Consider the following 21,580-nt stretch of genomic DNA (forward strand, 5'->3'; position numbering starts at 1 on the left):
AGGGGAACAGGGGCAGTGTCGAACGTGGGTCAGAATACTGCCAGAGCATCACTTGATATAACAGAAAAGTTGCCTTCCCTACTCAATAGCGCCTCATCATCTTATGACTCCCTCCCGTGTTCTTGTTCAAAATTAGTTCCCGTTTATAGGTCCGCCCTCCCCGATTCTTTCCGATGAATAGAGGAAACGACAGAGGGCATTACTTGGAGAGATAACGACCATCCTCCTGCCAACTCGTCAGACTAGGGGTCAATTTGTATTTATTATGAGTCAAAAAATTTACCTGGAATGGTTTTCCGGGCGTCACGAGAAGGGGGAAATGTCTCGAAGAACGGACTTGTTTCGCCGTATTACTTACGTTTCTCACGAAGACACCCGGTAATGCTCTCTTGCTCGGGCCGAGTTCGGCGTTTGCTACTCTTGAGGAGTTTCATCGAGGCGTGACTTGGTCTCCTTCTTTGAAACATTCGCTTGACTGGGAGCAGGCCCTATAACGACGCAAAAGCAAAAGGCTGAACAGCTAAAACCTGAGGATAAAATTCCTATATAGCGTTTACAGGACCTCCAGAGCGAGAACATTCGAACAGTTGGCTCGCTGGTACGCCATTCAGATAAGTGTCTGGTTTGGATTGATGCTGATGTTGAGATAATAGCAGCTTAAGAAACAACAGGCTCATTTTCTGCATTGTGTTGTTGTGCTTGAGTGCACTCCGCCGACACCGTCTCCTCTTTATAGTAGAGGGGAAGTCACTTGGTGACCATGCTCTGCGTATATTACCTCGCTCCTTGGGAGCCTTAAACATGTTACACACTGCACCAGAAAAAAAGAAATGGATTTTCCGCTTCGTAAACTTCCGTGTCAGCGCGTACGAGTCCTGGATGAGGCCGATGAACCTCCCTGTAACTGTGAATACCTTCTGACGCAGTTTCCGAGGTATTACGATCCTCTTTACTTTCCACAGCTGTTTCCTCGTGTCTTTGAAACTCCTGGTGGCGTCTGTGAATGGCTGCGCAACGCTTTCGGTAGTGAGAGTGGATGGAGCGAGGTGAGAGCAACCTATGTCGACGGTGCTTTTTTGGTAGAGAATACTTCGTATGATTTACGTGTATTCCTTACTGTAGCAGAAATTGAGGACGCGGCTTTCCATCCTCGGACTTATTATAAAGTCTCATACCCGACTTTACCTTCAAATCCGTCGTGGCTCTATCGGACTTCAGGGGAGTTAAAGGATGCGTTCGAGGGGATAACTGTGCGTGAGATGAGTCGAGTAATTGGGGACTGGTGAAAGGTCAAAAGGCGGGACGAAGCTATTGACGTGGTCGTTTCGATGTTTATGGCTTTGGCTAGGCAGTTCATAACACTTTCCGATCGAGAGCTGGCCCAACTGTGTGTGTCAAAGGGAATTGAGAACTGTCCCTATGTTAATAGTCGTCGCTGGATGTGTTTTGAACTTTTCCGAGAAAAATTTAGGGATAAGGTTTTTCCAAAAATTATTCGCCCTGCAAAAACTTCTTACCCGTTGGTTCATGGGAGGGGGAATGGATTGCTTCGTTCGATCGATCCCGAACTTGACACGGCCACGTTTCGTTCGAGAACGTGGACGATGCCTTCTGATTTACTTAAGAGTACATTGTTGCGAGTGCATTACTCCCGGAGATCATGCTCATTCCATGACAAGCGGGCTGTCAAAATAGAACTACTCCAGGAAGAGCTTTCTGGGAGATGGCGACAGCTTCTGGGTCTTCCAGCTCCGATTATTGGGGATCTAACCAATGCTTATACTAGTTCCATAAGTCTGAATAGCACATTTGGCGTTTTGGACTTACTCGAGCTGGAGTACAGACCATCATTTTGCAATAGGGTAATTGCACCAATGCGTGATCGTCATCGAAAAGGGATGCGTAAGGTAGTGCGCCGAAAGGAAAGAGACAACAAGGAGAAAAGCATTGCTCAGCACTTCAATGATATTGAACGTGCATGGCCTCAAGTTGTCGATACTGAAATGAAGCTTGAGTGTGCTCATCAATATATGGAAGGTAGTAAGTGGCCTGTTACTTATGTGTGTAGTGTTTGCTCATGGGAACTCGAGGGAGGTGAACCTCTTGGGATGTCTCGGTATGATGAAGCAGGGCTAGAGAAAATCAAGAATTTGTTACATCTGGATCTCTTGAACGTGAGGGAGGACGATGGAAGATCTGCAGATGATGTTATTGATCATCCTTTGCTCCAACGGTATCTTTTGGACCCTTGGGGATATTGAGATGGTGTTATGAATATATGCCATAGCTGTGAGTCTCATTTGCAAGGGGGGCATTTGCCAATGTATTCCTTGCAGAATGATCTTTATCGAGGAGAACTTCCTGAGCGTTTTCGAGATTTGACTTGGGTCGAGGAGTAGGGCTTCGCACTGTCACCGTATAGTATGGTTATATGGGTGCTGTCATAGGGGTACCGTGCCCATTCTGTCTGGCGAAATAACTTGCCCAGAGACGGACGGTATATGGACATCCCGTTAGCAACCATATAAACACGGCCGTCATACGGTAATCGACAGCCATGTATGTATCTAAAAATAACCATCATCAGATCACACTGTACACGTGTTTGCCATACACTTAACATCGTACCATGATGTGCTGGCACCGCAAGCTCTTCAGCGCTACCACCCGATCTTCTTTCACTCGCTCTACTCAAGCTCTAACCCTTACCAGCATAGAATACTTTCTATTTCCTGCTTCTGCTGCCTCTATTCTACTACTGTTTCATCCTTTGAGTTTGACTACCCACACATATTGCAGAATAATTTGCCCCCCGCTGGCCTGTGCACCTGTCAAATACTGCTGAATTTTAAGCCAGAGGAGTTCACGAAAGAGTATATAATGGTCCTTTTTTCGCAGACTTATGAGCATCATGACAGATCAGTGTGCCCTCGATGCCAATGGAAACTTGAAATCCCCCTCGAAATTCAATTTTTATCATGATGCAGATGACAACATGCCCATGGCAGGACCTGGAGCTGCTCCAAAGCCCCAAATATCAGGTATGTATTATTCAACGGCTGTATTGACGATCAGCACGGCCATCTATATACCCGTACCATACCGTCAACCTAGTTCTAAGAGCATTGACAGTATGGTTATGGATCAGCTGTCACCCATCACTGTACTGTGGCTATACAGCCATATACCATATACGGTACAGTGCAAAGCCCTATCAAGGAGATGGTGTGTGCCATATATCGTTGTACTTGTCATGTCACTAGACTTTTCCACATGGGGAAAAATGATCAGCCTCGAGTATTTCACAGTAATACATGCGCACATGATTTAAATTTTGTCTCGACTGCTACAGTTTTGCCTCGAGTACCGGCAGATGTAAAGGGAATGCTCAGCATCATCTTTGTTGGACTGCGCCAGCCACTCAAATCTCTGAAGACCTTGTATCATATAAGGAAGGATAAAGTGTGGGATTTTCTTATATGCTTAGTGGCTAATAACCCATTATATTTGAAGATCGAGCTGTCTCGTGCTCACCTGCTACTGTATGAGAACGATGAGATACCTGGAATGGAGGATCACATTATTCAATTGGACCCTTCATCCACCAAACAAATTTTTGAACAGGAGACGGCAGGGATGGAACCACATTTTGCAGCTGGCTTGGTTGACAGTATGGATGTGCATGACGAGTCGGAGGAACCACTTCTAGAACGTATGGGAGTCTCTGATGTTGAATTGGTAAAAATCCAAGGGCGGATGTTCCAGGCAGCTGCATTAATAAACCTTATAAGACCTCCTGATCAGAAACCCGATCTCACAGTTTTTAGTGGCAGTACTGCCATTGGTGAATATAACAATCTAAACCTGATTATGGGCATGTTCCCTACACTTTTTCCCTTTGGAAAAGGAGGCTTTGAAGATCATTGATGGAAGGTGACAGTATCATTTGAGAGTCAAGCCAACTACTATCTGGACATTAGCAATCGGTGCTTCAGGCACCATGAATCATTTATTTTTGTTGTAATGAACATGATTCAGCGCTGGCAGGCTCACCTCCATACTCATTTTGCTGTCAACAGAACTGATTTTGAAACTGTTGCGGATGATATTACAGGAGTCACTCCGGTGACCTTGAAGACTGTTGCCAGGCATCTAGAGGAAGAGGGACAAGTAGCTGATCTGATGGCTGAGGAAAAAAAGGTTTTCATGCTTCTTTCCAAGGTAAAAACGATTTCTTCTAAGATAACAGGCTCTGAAGCTTCGAAGATCATGTACCAAAATGAAATAAGAGCATACTATGGACATTTTAATCTCCCGCATATATTCTTTACTGCCAACCCTTTGCCCCAGAACAGTCCACTTTTCCAGTTGATGTGCAGAGATACGACTGTAAACCTTGATGAGCATTACCCAGCGATGGTCAACTATGTGAAGCGTTGCATGAGACTGGCGAGTGATCCGGTAGCAGCATTGGATTTCTTCAACTTTTCATGTAAGGCGATGATCAAGCATTTGTTTGGATGGGACTTTAAGAAAAGATGATCAACACTCGATGGAGGAGTGATAGGTCACTTGAAAGCATTCTATGGAACAAATGAGTTGATGGAAAGAGGTTCATATCACGTTCACTTTCTGATGATTCTTTTAGGTGGACTTAACCCTTCCGATTTGCATCGCCAGATGAATGAGTCTGAGCGATTCCAAGAGAAATTTTTTAATTTTTATGAGGATATAATAAGGCATGACTTACCCAAGGATATAGTGTTTGATAAGGATGGTAAACCGAAGACAGAAAGACTGCCTGCACCCCCTGATCAAGGTGCCAGACCAGCTGAAATTGAGGATTTTCTACGTAGATTCAAAGAAGAGGTTAAGTATTGTGGTGAGCTGCTTCAGCAACATTCTCATCAGGACATCTGTTTCAAGTATGGCCATCAGACATGTCAGTTTTTGTTTCTGCACGAATACATCGGTCATTCATACTATGACAAGGAGACTCAGTCTGTTATTATGGCGTGCAGGGATGTTCTCATAAATTATTTCAATGACTTTATTTTGGTTTTCTGTAGACACAATCATGACATGAAGTGCATTTTATCTGGGAGATCCTGTAAAGCTGCCATGTTTTACATAACTGACTATATTATGAAGATGAGTCTGAAGACGTATGAGATGCTGTCACTTATGGGAGATGCCTTAATGAATGCACATGCTTCTCTTTTGAAGGGGGAACAGTTAGAGGCACAGACTGTCCTACATAAGTGTATCTCTCAGTTGTCTAAACAACATCAGGTTCATGCGCAGCAGGCAGCTAAAGTAATCAGGGGGCAGCAAGAAGTTTTCTTGTCACATGAAACTGTGCCCATGATGTCAGGTTTACTTATGGAATATGTGCATGTGAGATGGAGCTATGGAGAGGGGGAAGATTCCACTGAAGAGGCTGAGACAGCATTTGTTTCTGTTTGCATTAATTGTGGAGGGGTTCTGGTTCATTGATCACAGGTAGAGGAATATCTAAACCATGCATCTGAATTGAAAGACGTATTGTTTTATGACTACATTTTCAGATTCAAGGTTATAAAGCAAGGGACCAAAGATGATGACATGTTATCTAACTACACCAGCAGAGATAGGATAGATAAAACGAGGCGTTTTCATTTCCTGCCTGACTTTGAGCTCGGAAAGACATATGAGATTGCTGAACACACAACTGTCAAGGAAGCTGAGTATATGACAAAGGTGGTGCCTCAGATTGTAGGGCATCGCTTACCATGGGCTCACCATGACTCTTATAAAGCTTTTATGCTAGTGCACTTTAAACCATTTCATCAAGATATTCCATTGGTACCCAACGGTGAAAGCATTCATGATTGTTTTGATCATTACGAGTTTTCGCACAGGGCCAGGAACTGCATGGCAAACTGGGAGGTGATGCACGAGTGTGAGGATGAGTGTGAGGCTGAGACTTTGAAGAAACGTCAAGCTTTGGTCAAGGAGTCTGTGCTCCTGGATAAGGTATTCAGCGATAACTCTGATGAGCTTCTGGAGTTACTGGATCCAAACAGGAAAGATGTAACTGGAGAGGCAAAGGCTGTGCATGATATGGTTAAGCTGGCCGAATCTAATTGGTTTCATCCTACAGAAAGGGTCGTCAATCACTGGAATCTTCCTGAGTCTGATCTTAAAATTACGAGCCTTCTTATGAAAAGATGGCAAGCTCAAGTTAAGGAACATGAAAACATGGTGTCTGCATCCAGGCTAAATGCAGCTGATGCGTCTCGTCAATTTGCTCCTGAGGTACGAGAGACTGATTGTGAGACATTAGAAGATGCTGATCATCCTAAGAATCTTCGGTTTCGGTTTAACCGGTGTCCGGCTGCAACCACTGCAAACATGTCTGATCTCAGTGATGTGGATAAGCTTCTACTTGAAACGTCCAAACTGTTTAAGCTGAATCGTGAGCAGGATATAGCATTCAGGATTATGGCCAAGACATACATATTCAGGAAGATTCTTGGACGTGGTGAAGACAGTCGTGAACTGGAGATGTTTCCCATGCGGATGTTTTTAACTGGTCCTGGAGGCACAGGCAAATGCATGTTATCTGAGCTCTGATTGCTGTGATGGAACATTGTGGAGATGGACATGCCATATGTTTCTTGGCTCTGACTGGCTCAGCAGCAGCTCTTAATGATGGGATGACAGTTCACAAAGCTTTTGGATTAAGAGTTGCTGATAGACCATCTGAACGCAGTAGCACAATGGATGGCAAGGAAGTGTTTTGATCGACCCTGACGGTTTCCAAGCATAACAAGTTACGACAGAACTTCAGAGATGTGGAGGCATTAGTTATCGATGAGGTTTCTTTGTTAGATCAGGGAATATTGCCCAAAATAGATGCCTGTTGTAGGTTTGCGAAGGAAAGGGATCATTGGTGGTTTGGTGGAATGATGGTCATTTTCACAGGAGACTTGTATCAGTTCCCGCCTCTACGAGGTTCCTCGGTGTATTCGAAGATCAAAGAACATACTCCAATCAACAATTGTAATTTGTGCAAACGGCTCAGGAGGATAGTCTGTAATGCATTAACAGATGCAGTCTGTCTGAAAGAACAGAAACGAATGCAAGGTGATCCTGAGTATGGAGATGCAGTTCAGCGCCTCCAGTTGTGGCAATGTACTCTGGAAGATGTAGACCTTCTCAACAGTAGGGTAATTAAGTCGGATGAGGAATCCGACAGGATTGATATGGAAGGGATTGAAGCAGTTGCCGTTGTAAGAACTAACTTGCTTTGTCATTCGATAAACTCATATAAGGCCAAAAGCAACTCACAAGGAAAGAGGCTGATGACTTGCTGTGCCATGGACAGGATCCGAGGATGCATAGTACCTGAAGAGTATTGTCAGGATTTGTTAGACCACGATATTTTGAGTTTGATGAACAAAGGAGCCTTACCTGGCCGCCTTTCGTTTTATGAAGGAATGCCTGTTATCCTTCGATCCAAGAATTTGTCTACTGATCTGAAAATTACGAATGGTGCTCAGGGCTTTCTTAGACATGTCGAGATGGAGACAGACGAATATGGTTTTGAGTATGCAAAGTATGCTCTTGTCAAGTTTCCAGCATCTACTGTAAAGTTGGAAGGGTTGCTGAGAGGATACTTTCCCATATCACTAATTACTTGGTCATTCAAGCATCCTATCATGAACGCACAGGGTAAGAGCATCAATGTCACGATTTCATGAGAACAGATGCCATTCCAAGGTGGTTTCGCATGTACAGGGCAGGTTGCACAGGGCCAAACAATGACAAGCATAATAGCATTCATAGATGAGGAAGGATTCATGGCATATGTAGCAGCCTCGAGAGCTACTTCAAGAAAGGACCTGTATGTTACAAGCAAGGTGAAACTAGAGGATCTGAACAAGCCATTGCCACCTGACCTTGTGGATGAGATGAAAAAGATTGAGGATATTGCATGGAACAGTCTCGTCAATCATGGGTACCAAAGTGGCATGTTGATCAAGCTTCCTGAGCCACCCAAGCCATATCTAGTGGAGTATAACAACCCCAAGGATGACGAAGGCCATTCTAGGAAGAGAAAGAGAACTGGAGAAGAGTATGAACATGCAGAAGAATTGGTGAGTATGAAAATGCCGAAGAGGAATGAACCTAGAGAGAAAAATGATGTCCGAGCCAGAGAGAACAAAAGGGGTGTTGACAAAGGTCCTTCAGTCATGACAGGATCTCGGAAAAAGCAGAAGATAGTCAGTCGGAGTTATGACTTAGATATTTCATTATATGGCTGTAGCTGGGATTGTCAAAATTGGTTGTGCATGTATGATTCTGTGCTTACTGGATTGTATTATGTCTTCCACACCGCTAATCCATCTTGGAAGGAAAGATTCAAGGCGAGTTCTGCTTTCAGATGTCTGCTAGCAAGAAGTTTTATGCAGAACTCGGTGGAGAAAAACTGAGAAGGGAGTTTGTCAATGAATGCCATGAGGAATACCATCCGTGACATGCTGAGTCGGCAGTTACCAAGACTTTTCCCCAGATGTGGAGAGGCAATGATACCTGTAACAGATATGTTAGAGATGTTGATGACAGGTGATGAGTACAATATCATTCCTTTGTTTACCTGTAACATGGGCTGCAGCAAGGTTGTTGTTCCTGCAACACAGACATTTGCAGGAATTTGCAGTCCAAGAGCATGGTCGAGTGCTGGATTGTTAGGTGAAGAAGCAGCAATGGGGACAACTCAGCAGTGGCTACTCATGTGTATGAAAGGTTATACCTGTGATTCAAGCACACGTGTAACAGAGGCCATTCATAGTGAGAGACATTCTCATGCAATGTCTTGCTCCGGTTATTCGACCTGGACCTCTGTTTTTGTTAATGCACCTAGTATGATCTGCCTGCAGTTATTTCCTGAATAAACATCAATGATGAGATTGGGACTAGAACTGTGCATACCTTTGGTAAGTGGACAGGTGTTTTATTGCCTTGCATGTGTTGTCTATTTTACTGGAAGTCACTTTATGACTAGAATATTCTTGCCAGAAAAGACATACGAGTATGATAGTCAAGTGAATGGGGGCAGATTACAAGACATCGACTTAGCATCAACAGATCTTACAAGGCTTAGATCTGGGAAGGCTCATATAGTTTTATATGTCCCAATGATAGATTAGTGAAAATTAGCTGTAACGGTGATGAGCCTCCAGGCTCTGTACACTCAGAATTCGTGGGTTTTACCAGATAGCTAATTCCCCAGCCACCACACAAACCTACTATTTCAATCCTGGCAATATTGCTTAATGCCACCAATTATCCTTCCCCACTTGTACCCCACATCAATTACGTGCCCCTTCCATTAATTCCACCAGTCTTCTTTCATTAATTCTGCCAGGCACCAGATTGTTGATCTCACGGATTTAGAATCCCATCTGATTGCCTAGCACAGCCGCAATTCCGCAGCACAGCCACAATTCTGCAGCTCAAATAGCAATTCCATGGCATTAGCTCTAATGCTGTGACCTTTCCTCAGTCTTTACTAAGGCTGTTATACCACCAAGAGATTGCCGCAAGCATCTACTTCAGTACACTTGCTTCAATGTACTTTGCCGCAGCAACACAGCAGCTCAAAATTCCGGAGATCGGTGGCATTCTTGCTAATCACTTCATCTATATGCGGTAAATCCATATGGGTGCTGTTACTTTCGAACCACAGTACACAGCAAAACCGTGTGGGTGCTGGTACTTTAGAACCTTGGGAACATGTGTTTGGTATCATTTCTTACCAATCTATGTACTATGGACTTACTAAGGACTCGCTTCAAGTATTCTAAATTTATTCCGGACTTGTAGTATAAAAGCTAGTATACATCACAGAAAATAGTAGTGGCTAGAGAGTTACTGGACACTAGCCATCATCCATGTTATCGACCACCATTATCGCTTGTACTCGCTAGGAGATAGACAATAACAACATAGTCACTCCAAGTTATACTCTCTGTCATGGCTTTTCTTCTAACAGTATTGGTGTATGCTCATATTGCGCCAATACACGGAATTTGGTGTCCACAACTCGCTTTTATCTTTTAATCCACCAGCATCATTTCACTTTCACCAGCCAGGATCATTTTCATCAGTTTTCACCTTCTACATCGCCATCGTTTTACCCAGTTCAGTTCAGGATCGTTACATCCCTGTGTGGACTCAGATTAGGATCGTTATTGCTGCCAGCAGCATCTGTCACTGGAATTTCGGTCAACAGCTTCAGTATAGGATCATCAGTCATGGTATTTGGTATCTTGCCATCAGTTTCAGTATAGGATAGTCTCCATGTAGACTCAGGATCAGTATCAGTTTCGTTTTACCGCAGTTAACCTCAGTCCAGTTTTAGTTTCATCATCACTCAGTTCCATTCATCGTTTGCTGCCACTAGTTCCCTTTCACATTTCCACCAGCCAGTCTCTCTTCGTTTTACCGCCAGTTTCTTGACTACAGTCTTTGTCTCTTGCCGTCACAGTATTTGTTATCTTGCCAATGGTATTTCTCTTTGATGGCATTTCCATTAATTCCACCAATTCCGCCTATGGCTTTTACTAGTTAATTGCCATCACTTTGTTCACGGCTTGCCAGTATTTCCAGTTATACCGGATTCTGTTCCTTCTCATCTATCGAGACCCTTCCTGGCTTACAGCCAACATTTTCTAGTACTTGATCGTTAAGGGTACTACTTCGCTGACTGAAAAGTCGCAGTGTATACTTGCATTCTTGAGGAATTCATCGCATGGAGGTGCACTGAAACACTCGCACAACAACAAAGCCTTTATTGCCGCTACGTGCCATTTGCCGTGAACTCCTCTAGAGTTTTGGTTTTTGCCGTTGCCACAGAAGTTTAGGCTCATCAACAGAAATGATGGAGAGAAAAAGATTGTTGAATGGCCTGCACCATCATTTTTTCCAGACATGATCAGGAAATTGTCAATGGCATGTGCCTGGCATACCAAATTTAGATGTAACCTGTGCATCGTAGCAGCGTCTAATTGATCTGTACCTTGTGATGTGCCAGGCTTGCCATCGTCCTTTTCTCGTTGCTTTCATCTGCTCTCATCTGCTCTCCACCTACATATGATATGAGCCAGCCCTCTCCCAATGCCTTTCTCCTCACAGCACAGTCAACAGCTTCCATTCAGGCCAAGACTTCAACACATGGACTCTCATACTGGTTTCATGGTGACAGGCATCTTCGAGATACCGCTTGAGGGCTCTTCAAGCGATATCTCAACCCAAGAGCTTTGCACACTTGTGAAGAAAGCTTCATGCTGTAGTCCCCGGTCTCAACATGGTGGCCAAGATTGTCAAGATATGAAGGGGGGATGACCAGGCACATCTGTGAGATGTTGCCCATCATCTCTCAGGTATATTAGCTATCCTTTTCTTGGTCTCTTAACCTTGATGACACTTCTTCTGCAGGCTCACCACTACCAACAGACGGTAGACAATTCTGAGCTCATCAAGTTGCTTCAGAACATGTTCCCCCTCGAGTGAAACAGGAGGATGGCAAAGACAGTTCAGCCGTACAGTGATTCGGATTTAGTATGTTTCCTCACTTTCTGGCCCATTCTTAAGGCTCATGATCATGTTCAGGTTTCAAATGACCACCTGTGCTCAAGGCATCGATTGGCATCACAAACAACTAGATTTGTACCTCACCATCAATGACACGCTTGCACAGGGAGAGCAGTAGCAGAACTCGAAAAGTGCCTGAAAGACCCTCGTACTACTCATTAATTTATACTCAATTCTTATCAGGATCCAGCCAATGGACCGGTTTTCTGGAAGACATGTAACTTCAAAAATAATACAGAACATTAATCCATCAGCATCGAAATTGATCCACCAGACTTTGACTGCTGGCTGAGCTTCAAAACAGAGGCCAGTCATCTTTTTGCAGGAAGGCTGCGCTTAGGTATAGTCCTTTGGAAACGATGATTGTCGAGAGACTAAGTGAGAAAAATTAGTCATGGAAAGAGATACATTGGTTGCTGAAACTACGTTACCTTTCTCACACCCCAAGAAATAAGGGAAACAGAATCGAGATGCGAAATAAAACACATTGGGGAGGGTGCCGTCGATTTGATCAAGCGCAACAATACTCCAACATTTACTATCTGACCCGGACAAAAGATACCCAGCTTGATATGCTCAATCATACAAAGCCTTGATAACTGAGATAGTATCGCAGTGGCAGAAAGACAACACGTACTGGTGATCTTCATTAACTGATAATTTGTTGAATGCTACTTGATTATCTTTGGTGAAGGCAAATTTTCCTTCGCTGAGGTACTCCTCAAGAGTTTGGCTGGAGTCATAAGAAGAAGGAAGCTGAATGATATCGTCAGGAAAGGCAGAGTGGCTCGGAGTCAATAATTGGTTTACAAATGTAAGCTCCTGAGTGATGCCATGCTGAACTGCATAAGGAGCTTGTACAGGACTGCCAACTGACTGCTGAAGAAACTCGAGCATGCAAGAAGTCGCTTGTCCTGCCATTCAAAACACTTGGTTGTCTTCAGGACTGATGAGCTTGACAGTTTGAACAAGTCTGTTCATGCTAATACTGTTCCAAGTTAATCAACATGTTAGACAATTTACACTGTGTACTTGCTGGTTAGCCTTGAGCACCGGAGGCAGATGAACCTCGGAAATTACGCCATGAACTTGGAAAACTTCTTCTTTGCCAGTATTTGCATTGGTGATGAAGACAAAGTCATCGGAGCTTTGGTAATCTACTAAGAAGCCCTCAAGAATGGATTGGGTGGAATTATAACTGAAAAGCTGGTTTGGTTCTTGATTAAGTTGGTCAGAGACCTCCTTATACATATTTTCTATTTTCGGACCAAGTTAGCCTAACTGTTTGATAGTGTAATAGAGATACGTACTGAAATCATCACTCTGGACAGCCAGAGTAATAGCGTTGGATGCTTGATACTGAGGAAGGCTCATAATATGCCGATAAGAAGTGAAATCGTCAAGGAAGACAAAAGAGGGAGAGACAACAGCATGATCTGTTCAAAGGCAACTATTTATGTTTGGTCTGGAAGGGGCTAAGGTTAGCAAGGCTTGTACAGCACAGCAATGTCTTCACTGTCAAAGACATTCTGTTTTTTGCAGGGTGGGAATCACTGAATTGATTAGCAGCAAGCTGGCTTACTTTTTTCATGTGCGACATTATGAAAAGCTTCTGATGAAGGGATAGATAAGCTTGTTGTTGTCATTGGATGCTTCTGAGCTAAGGCAAGACAGGAGAAAATTTAATTTAATTTAGAAAAATTAATAGTTACAGTTTTCAAAAAATAATAATAATAAGAAACATCTGAGCATGCCGGACGAGGTGGTAGCAATGCCCTTCATAAGGAGAAGAGAGAGTGTGAGGGGGGGAAAGAGAATGAAAGAGGATGAGATACCATCTTACCTTGGCATGGATTAAGCTAGTTTAGAACTGATTTTACGTAGTTGGAAAACTTCAGTTCTGTCCTGCCAACTTGGTTGAGCTCATGATGACACTGGAATCAGACACCAGAACTCACCAAACAGTCATAATGGTTTCCAATTTTTGCATAACCTTGTTTAAGATGCAAATGTACTGATGGAATCAGAGTAAAAGGAGCCATGCATAGATAGCATAAAAGCCATCGTCTTTGTCTCATGGATAGAGTAACTGCCAACTGTGTCCACTCAATACATCTGTTGATTGGTTAAGATTGGAATCGACTGATGTCTGAGAGCGAGAGAGGCCTATCACAAGGGATTCGCCAGCAGTATCGATCTCCCACATGTCGATTCACCATACGCAGATCAAGGCAACGAGTGGAGGTGGTTTCCTTGATCATTCACCAGCCCTGGCTCTCCCATTTTTCACAAGCATGAACAGAATTGAGATCATGCCCGACATGAATGATTGAGGCCCTCTCATGAATGGTCACATTTGGGTAGAAACAATAGGCAAACTTGTAGCCAATTATGTTCATAACACAGGCTGGAGGAAGAAGTCAATCACACTCAACAGACAAAACCTAACAGTGAGATGTATGTACTGGAATGAAAACCTAAGATAATGTCCATGGGGAGCCCATATGAGGCGATAACCTGGACTACCTTACCCTGATCGTTGCGAAATTCTTTGACCGAGGCGATTGCACTGTCCACGTATTTTGTTCACAAAATCATTTGGTCAGAATTGATAGCGATGAGAAGATCATTGTCATCTATCAAAACAACTTCCCCATGCTTTGTCAGGTCGAGGTAAATACTGTAGCCTGCTTTTTCAAGGAGATTTTCAAAAGCCTGTTCCTGCTTGACGTTGACATAGACGTCAAGGTTGCTGTTCTTGAAGACTTCTTCTTCACCTAAGAACAGTCCAGTAACTTGCGAGCCAGAGGCTAAAATGCCCAATCCTCTTTGTGCTTCTCAAAAGTAATCGTAGCTGTGCTGCATAGGGAAAAAGTTCCCTAGTAATTTACAGACAGAATATTGGCGAAAGATGAAGTCAGATACTTGCTCAAAAGCGAGGTGACTGCACTTAGCATAGCGTAGAAGCTCTCAGGCTCCCAGATAAACCAGAATAAGGTATTCTACCTCTGGAGAGCTGCAGAGGAATAAGGGTCAACATTCCTAGGGCCTTTACTGGTCACTTACACTCATTCTATATCCTTCGGCTATGACGATGTAGAGGTTCGATGTGGAGGGTCATTGTAAGTCGTCCTATTCCAACAGATGCCTAGGAGAACATGTGATGATGAACATAGTATCGACTCTTGTAATCATGGTGAAACTTCGAGCATGGAAACCAAGTTTGAAAACTGAAACAGAAGAAGAAGAGAGGGGAAAATCATTTGCTAACTCACATCATGGGATGTACAAGTTTAAGATGTGATGGATGATGTAAGCTTTTGAGTGCACTGCTTCTGGTGATGATGTCATTCTCCTGAACTTCATTCCTTCACAAAAGGCATGGGACTCCTCACCTCGCTTCGCCTCCTTAACTCACTCTCAACATCATGGTCAAAAGCAACAGTCAAAACAAGTGAGTGGTATATTTGTTTTCAGGGAACAGATGATAACCGCTACTAGTCCTGGGAAAAGGGAGGCGTCTCCTGGTGCTCAGAATGGACCAAAGCCAAAGCAACCTCACAGGTATGTACTGTCCTAAAATGATACCATTGCCCAATGCCAATATTTTGTCAGCACTTTGCCTCTGTCTACAGCAAGTACGTTACATTCTGGAAGCTCTTCTGCATAAGCTCTGGTTATTCTAGGACTGCACTGAATCGTTTATGCAAAACAGGAATGATGCATTGCATCCAGTGTCCACAGGTTCTAATGCAATTACAGTTGGGGAAGAAGTTGGGAGTACCCACAGCATGGACGATTCTCACCAAAAGTCAAGGTGAGTGTTATTCACTGAGTGTATTAACAACTGAAGTGTGCTATGAGACATAGGGACCACTCCCCTGAAAAAGAATCCGACGGAGGAGTGGCAAAGCACGAGAAGGCAAGGTGAGTATGTTAAATGACACATTCTTGCAGCTCACTCAATCCATGAATCGTAGGGACTGAGTGTCCGATGCAGCATCCAATGCAGGAAAGGGAAACCAGCTCTCAACTACCAATGCTAATCCATATCAGGCAATTGTATCTGCTCTGATTCCCTTGGGACGCGTTAAGGACTACATAAAGTCCAAGGAGATCCCTGATAGAGTCCCAACTGTTGATGTGGCTGCACTCTACAGAAACAATCTCCCCGTGATTCAGTAAGGCTGCTATGGAAGCTTGCTTGAACAGGTTGCTGATATCGCTTTCAGCCGCATCATGCATATCACCTTTGCCCCATCAAGAGACTTTCTCATGAACCTAGCTCTCGTTGATCCTACAGAGTTTTCTGTCAATTCAGAATGAGTCGTTTGCTCATTGCTTTTATCCCAAAGCTTCTTCATCGTTGGCTCTGTAGTTTACAGCGATCTCTTTGGTCTTTCGACTTCAAAGCAGATCTGCATTCAACCTCTTCACTTCCTTTGGCCACGGGCAGCAGCGGCAATTGGTCGTATCTTTGGCGTGGGTCCTAACAAAGTTTTGATGAACAACGGGTTCAAGGGTGGATTATCCTTTACTTCGTGGCTTAAGAGTGGAGATAGTAGTGAGTACTTGTTTCAAAAGCTTGATGAACTCAGGTCTGAGGCTGTAGCAGGCAAATCGGGAAGGACTTTTCCTGTAAGCGGGAAGCATCACAGTCCAGGTAAGCTTTGAGATATCAACCTCAACGGCTAAACTGACTAGAGAACAACAGCCATTCATCCACAAGACGAACCCAGCGAGTATCTTCATATAAAACCTAGGATCGAGAACTGACAAACTACTACAGTGCCTGTATTTGACTGCCAAGCACCCTTCAAGCTCTCCATATATAACACATGTCCTTTAAACAAGGTTGATCCAGAGAACGGTAGTATTGTCCTCATTATTTTTACTCTTGGTCATTATAAAGAAGTGAGCTATAGCATTGCTTCTTATAACATCCAAGTTGTTCTCCGCTTGGCAGATCCTCCAACAGAATCTGACTGGGAGAAACCCTGAAAAGCCCTTGCCAATGTATCTATCCACGCTAGATGCTGTTGGTGTTTCCGGAGACGATGATAACAAGAATGCCTTTGTGGGTAATGCCAGCATGGAGGATGACTCTGAAGAAAATGTATACTAGTCGTAGGCTTGGATACTGTTTTTTTTTACTATTTCTCCCCAGAAGGTGTAAGATAGTCATAGTATTTGATTTTTTTTACTGTTTCTCTTCAAAAGGTGTAAGATAGTCATAGTATTTCTTTGTAAACTACCATTAATTGTAACAAATGTCAGCGATTTAGGCCTCTATAGCAAAAGCAAGTTGTAACCTGATAAGGATGTAGAAGCCCGGACAGGCGGACCTGAGAATCAGAACCCGAATAAGTCATTACATAAGGAAAGGTTTCTCTGCACAAACATTTGCTGATGCTCCTTCACTACTCTTCAGATCTATCCATTCCAAAGGAGCTTTCCAATCTCATCATCGACTTCACGTGTGTGGTTTCTTCAGATAATGCAATAGCACTCAGTCTTATATGCCATCAATGTAGAGAGCATGCACAAGGTTATCTGATAAGGAGCACTTCATTATTGTCCATAGGAGCTAGAGAAACTCCTTTTCAGTTCTTCTCAGCATCGTGGCATCTCGTACCATATGTCCAAGAAATCTGCCTCCGTTATGAAAGAGAATTCTGGCCTAAAGACACTTGTCAGGCCATAGCCCTTCTCACACAGGCATCCTGGCATTCTGTTAGCTTTATTGCTGACGGTGTTTGCATCCATGACATGCTTGCCCTAGAAGCAGATTGGTCCTGCATAGCAGAATGCACGGTTTTAGGCTCAGCATTTACCTCGGACGAGATGTACAGCTGGCTAAAAGATTTAAAATCACTCAGACGCCTTTCCTTTCCTACAGAAGGCCCAAATTATCTCCTCACAATAACAAGGCCCTGTAGTGCCCCGGTTCAACTGTCGCTCAAGCTCGAAAGCTTCACTTATCATGCAGAACATGGGTTGAACCTCCTTCTGACAGACGATCGTTTTGCAGATGCTGTTCTGCCAGGGTTGAAAGTTCTAAAGAGTCTTGAGCTTTCAGTCGATGAAAGGGTATGGATGAGCATGAGACAGATGATAAACGTCTGCAATGAAAGTATCACAGAACTTGATTTATACTTTCATCGATGTAAGATGTTTTTTATAACAATTGGTAGACTCTTGACTAATAAGAATTATGGGAATTACAGGGGAAACAATGAATGCAAATATATCGTTGTCACTCCCATCTTATCCTGAGCTCCTATGTCTATGGATTACATTTCTCAACAACACCTTGTTGCAACTACTGAACATGGTGCAAACCATCGAAAACAGTCCAAAGTTACTGTGTTTATCACTCGACATCACCATAAACACCTCACTGCAACCTCTACGGGTTTGGAATTCTTGGTTTGCACTCCTGGAAGATGGAAACCAATTTCCCGCTCTTAAAAGAATTTCAATACAACTTCACGTGTTTGGAGGGGCACTGCCTGAGCAGATACAGGCAATGGAATCTCTTGAAGAACAGTTGTCGCTTATGGGAATGACCGCTTCTTTTGATGTACATGTGTCTAGCTACATTCATCAGAGTTTCTGGGGCTGCTATTCACCTTTCCCATATGATCAGTACAGGAGATGAGGAATTATTCAAGACAACATAGCATCCTTGTAAACTTGCGAGCTAATTTTATGCAAGACAAGTTATATTTATGAATGAGCTCGGTTGGTCCCATGTTTGCCAACATTCTTTTCTCTCTCTCTCCCTTATTCAGCACTATCCAGATGATAAGGACTTATAAATTGCAGACTCATGTATGGTTGCCTGTACTCTGAAGACCTAGTAAGATCCACAGGATGATCACCTATGCACTGACAGACAAAACATATGTTCTCTCTGGTTGATCTGTGCACCGTTATGTCGACAGACGTCATACTTGCTTCCAAGAAACTTGGTATATATAAGGCCATCTGTCTGAGAATGTTCAGCATTACTCTAATGGCATCAAACACCGAGATAGTTCAAAACTCTGACAACTTCTCTCAAGGCTCCCGAAGCATCTTCTTGCCTGAGATACTCGCGCAACCACACCCAAGCTTGTATGAGCCATGCTCTTCATGGAGTCTTGCTGCCCAACTGTCAAGTGTCACCAAACCTAGCCCATTGCACCCACCGACTGGTACCACCTCTACAGCTGTTGTAGAGGGCCTTCCGACAATCCACAGATTATGGAGGCAAACAGGACTGGGACATCCTCATCAGGGCCTTGATCAGATGGATTTCCTAGTATCACCTGTTTCACTTCCCCTGCAGGGCTATAGCCAACCCCCTACAATGCCAATGACATACGATGACCATCTTAAAAGCAATGACTCCTCCGTAAAGGAATCTGCGATTGATGGAGATTACCAGCTCGTTGATATGGTTGGAGCGGCGTCTCAGACAACTTCTACCTCGCCTCTTGGCTGGCTCGATCCCCAGGACACTCGTGCCAGATGCAATCAAGATGGGTTGACGAGGAGCTCAACTCTCGACATTGCTAATGATGAGGATTATCTGCTGGTCGACCCAACTGAAGTTCTGGGGTATGTTGGAGCAGTGCATGAGATTATCTCATCTCAGACGTTGAACGTTGATGTCATGCCTGATGATATCATGAACACCGACCCAATCCAAGGCTTGTACCACTGGAAGAAGAGATCAGTTGCCATATGTGCAATTACTTTATGACTGAACATGGCTCAAACAACTCCTTAGGTCCCTCATGTTAGTGATGAAGCATGTGAAAAAGCCTTTCATGCTCTTTTATTGTCAAGGGTGTGTTGATTATCACAAGAAGATGTCAATACTGACCTATCTCCTAGTTCAATGAACTGGCTAATCGCTACCATGGCAACTTCCCACCGAGAGATGCCAATCCACATTGGCATCTCGAAACTTCGGAGTGGTTAGTTGATCTCTATCTGCTTCTGCATTCCATGGGACCGAGAGAATGTCGTCTTGCTGATGTCATCTGTCCTCAGCCTGTTAAAATGAGGATGGTACTTGAGAACCTTGGGTTCTTCGCTATGCAAAGACAACTCTTTGAATTTGCGGATAGGTTCTCAGAAATGGAGAACTGGACGATCTGGCCAATTCAAATGGCATCCAGGGTTCATCATTTGATACTTGCAACCTGAAAATTCTAAATGCAGGCTTTCTTCCAGTGTGATTTTTGCCATGAGAACACCAGAAAATGCTACTACACCTCTCCCGACATCATGCCTGTCACTTGCCATCAATGTGCTCTTGAAAAGATGCCTTGCTCGAACACTGGAGTACCACTCGATAACAACTGCCAGTTCAGCATCACCACTGATCGTGAGGTATTAGTGAAGGCATTTCGTTATATTGCTGGCCAGCTAGACAGATGAGTGCCTACAAAAAACCTGCATGATCTCACTGTGGATGTGTTGTACTCCGTATGGTCTCTTCCTGTATAATGACCTGAAATTCATGCCTGAAAAACATTATTCTTTGTCTTCCCTCCACACCTTTGTTATTTTTTTATTTCTTTTTCACAGATTTGTACTTGTATTTCTAATGTGTGTACTTGTAATAGTGTTCTGTTCTCTTAATTTTCTCCTGTACTTGTAATCTGTTACTCTTGTTTAGGCCATGTAGCTGTAGTAAAAGGGAAAAAAAAATGATGGGATTCTACGAGCCTCGTCGCCGCAAAATGAAGGCCGAATAAGGAATCTATATCTGGACCAGAACCAGTTGTTGACAAATCACTTGAAACAACTTCGACAGTGTCTCTGGTGGCCTTGCGCATTCTTCACTTCTGCAAAATGATCACTATCTCTCATAAAAACTATGCCTGAACATGCATCATCAGTGTTCTGAACTAACAGAACATTCGGGTCATCCTCTTCTTAACACGGATTTCCTCCTCATGGCATCAATTCTCATATGGCCAGACTTAGACCCTTCCGAAATTGCTGGAAGCGATGGAGAGGAAGATATAGATGAAGAACCCGAATCCCAAGTAACGCATCTTTCCATTGATGGGGAGTTTGACAACTACCAGAACAGCTGTCCACTAGATTTGTTAACAAAGCCACTACCCTCATTGCACACCATCCAGCTTGATTGCGTAGCACTCAAGAGCACCCAAGAACTGGAATATCATCTTGATAACTTACAATGACTATCTATTTGGAACTGCCATTTTTCTACCCAGGGTTTGTTCCTTCTAGTGTGCAGCATGACAATGTTGACACACTTCGCACTCAGAGGGAAGAAAACATGAGTGATAGAAGACTCAGACAATCCTGGAAATGATCGTGTCGTACCCCCACCCTCTTTTCCCCAAACATTACGTTCCTTACATCTCAACATCTGTGCTCTGGTAAATTGGCAAGAAAGCCCGATTGAAAACCCTCTCCATCCATGAATGGTTGCTTGGTTGGCACATCTTCATGGTCCACTGTCTCTGACCAATCTGGAGTGCAAGCTGTTTATGAACAATGTCCGTCTACCAAGAAGAATAATAGAACTTTCTGAAGGAACATTAAGGAACTTATGCCTCGTGTTCATTGGTGGGTCACCCATGTATTGTTATGATGGAACCTTAAACTTTCCTTCTAGAAACCTATGTCAGAAGTGCTTATATTTATCTTGGTCACTTGGAACAACTTCAGCAGCTGGAGGTTGTATGTTCAGAATCACGAATTGCAGACATCGTTGAGATGTTACGTTCCATTATGGCCTCTTCATTCCAACAACTCTCTGTATACATTCCTCTCACCTCCTTGGATTTATTGTTCACATCCCTCAATTTACTCAATCTCGCAGCTCAACAAGGAGTTCTTCAAGACAAACATCATGTAGACATCTTTTTACTGTGCCCCGACGATTCCAAGCATGAAGAGATGAGAC

General features: G+C 43.5%; 8 protein-coding genes across 8 annotated transcripts; 6 read left to right on the plus strand and 2 right to left on the minus strand.

Annotated features, from left to right (window-relative positions):
• Positions 1–801: 801 nt before the first annotated feature.
• EV420DRAFT_1752696 (uncharacterized protein) lies at positions 802–2,136 on the plus strand (the record flags this gene model as incomplete). Its single annotated transcript, XM_060480417.1, has 5 exons — positions 802–900; positions 927–1,250; positions 1,290–1,387; positions 1,430–2,040; positions 2,069–2,136. The coding sequence occupies 5 exons, from the start codon at positions 802–804 to the stop codon at positions 2,134–2,136; spliced, it is 1,200 nt and encodes a 399-aa protein (XP_060323632.1).
• A 134-nt stretch (positions 2,137–2,270) lies between these two features.
• Positions 2,271–3,576, plus strand: EV420DRAFT_1253051 (uncharacterized protein; the record flags this gene model as incomplete). The annotated part of the gene is made up of 2 exons (XM_060466749.1): positions 2,271–2,395; positions 3,210–3,576. Coding segments are annotated over 2 exons (492 nt in total), but the record flags the coding sequence as incomplete, so codon positions are not given.
• A 1,260-nt stretch (positions 3,577–4,836) lies between these two features.
• Positions 4,837–5,187, plus strand: EV420DRAFT_1251042 (uncharacterized protein; the record flags this gene model as incomplete). Its single annotated transcript, XM_060466726.1, has 1 exon — positions 4,837–5,187. A coding segment is annotated over one exon (351 nt), but the record flags the coding sequence as incomplete, so codon positions are not given.
• A 726-nt stretch (positions 5,188–5,913) lies between these two features.
• Positions 5,914–6,615, plus strand: EV420DRAFT_1650494 (uncharacterized protein; the record flags this gene model as incomplete). Its single annotated transcript, XM_060478456.1, has 2 exons — positions 5,914–6,297; positions 6,346–6,615. The coding sequence occupies 2 exons, from the start codon at positions 5,914–5,916 to the stop codon at positions 6,613–6,615; spliced, it is 654 nt and encodes a 217-aa protein (XP_060323635.1).
• A 5,204-nt stretch (positions 6,616–11,819) lies between these two features.
• Positions 11,820–13,014, minus strand: EV420DRAFT_1485941 (uncharacterized protein; the record flags this gene model as incomplete). Its single annotated transcript, XM_060470321.1, has 5 exons — positions 11,820–11,861; positions 12,072–12,231; positions 12,278–12,396; positions 12,664–12,896; positions 12,951–13,014. The coding sequence occupies 5 exons, from the start codon at positions 13,012–13,014 to the stop codon at positions 11,820–11,822; spliced, it is 618 nt and encodes a 205-aa protein (XP_060323636.1).
• Positions 13,015–13,901: 887 nt separating this feature from the next.
• Positions 13,902–14,220, minus strand: EV420DRAFT_1279121 (uncharacterized protein; the record flags this gene model as incomplete). Its single annotated transcript, XM_060468122.1, has 2 exons — positions 13,902–14,047; positions 14,106–14,220. Coding segments are annotated over 2 exons (261 nt in total), but the record flags the coding sequence as incomplete, so codon positions are not given.
• An 848-nt stretch (positions 14,221–15,068) lies between these two features.
• Positions 15,069–16,765, plus strand: EV420DRAFT_1485942 (uncharacterized protein; the record flags this gene model as incomplete). The annotated part of the gene is made up of 9 exons (XM_060470322.1): positions 15,069–15,094; positions 15,118–15,204; positions 15,256–15,278; positions 15,356–15,457; positions 15,505–15,567; positions 15,641–15,821; positions 15,996–16,204; positions 16,430–16,554; positions 16,607–16,765. 9 exons carry the CDS (start codon positions 15,069–15,071, stop codon positions 16,763–16,765), a joined length of 975 nt encoding a protein of 324 aa, XP_060323638.1.
• Positions 16,766–18,577: 1,812 nt separating this feature from the next.
• EV420DRAFT_1650496 (uncharacterized protein) lies at positions 18,578–19,871 on the plus strand (the record flags this gene model as incomplete). Its single annotated transcript, XM_060478457.1, has 4 exons — positions 18,578–19,363; positions 19,418–19,477; positions 19,525–19,701; positions 19,761–19,871. The coding sequence occupies 4 exons, from the start codon at positions 18,578–18,580 to the stop codon at positions 19,869–19,871; spliced, it is 1,134 nt and encodes a 377-aa protein (XP_060323639.1).
• Between the last annotated feature and the right edge of the window lie 1,709 nt (positions 19,872–21,580).

The sequence above is a fragment of the Desarmillaria tabescens genome (genome assembly GCF_030435595.1).
Source record: "Desarmillaria tabescens strain CCBAS 213 chromosome Unknown EV420scaffold_76, whole genome shotgun sequence".
NCBI classification, from domain to species: domain Eukaryota; kingdom Fungi; phylum Basidiomycota; class Agaricomycetes; order Agaricales; family Physalacriaceae; genus Desarmillaria; species Desarmillaria tabescens.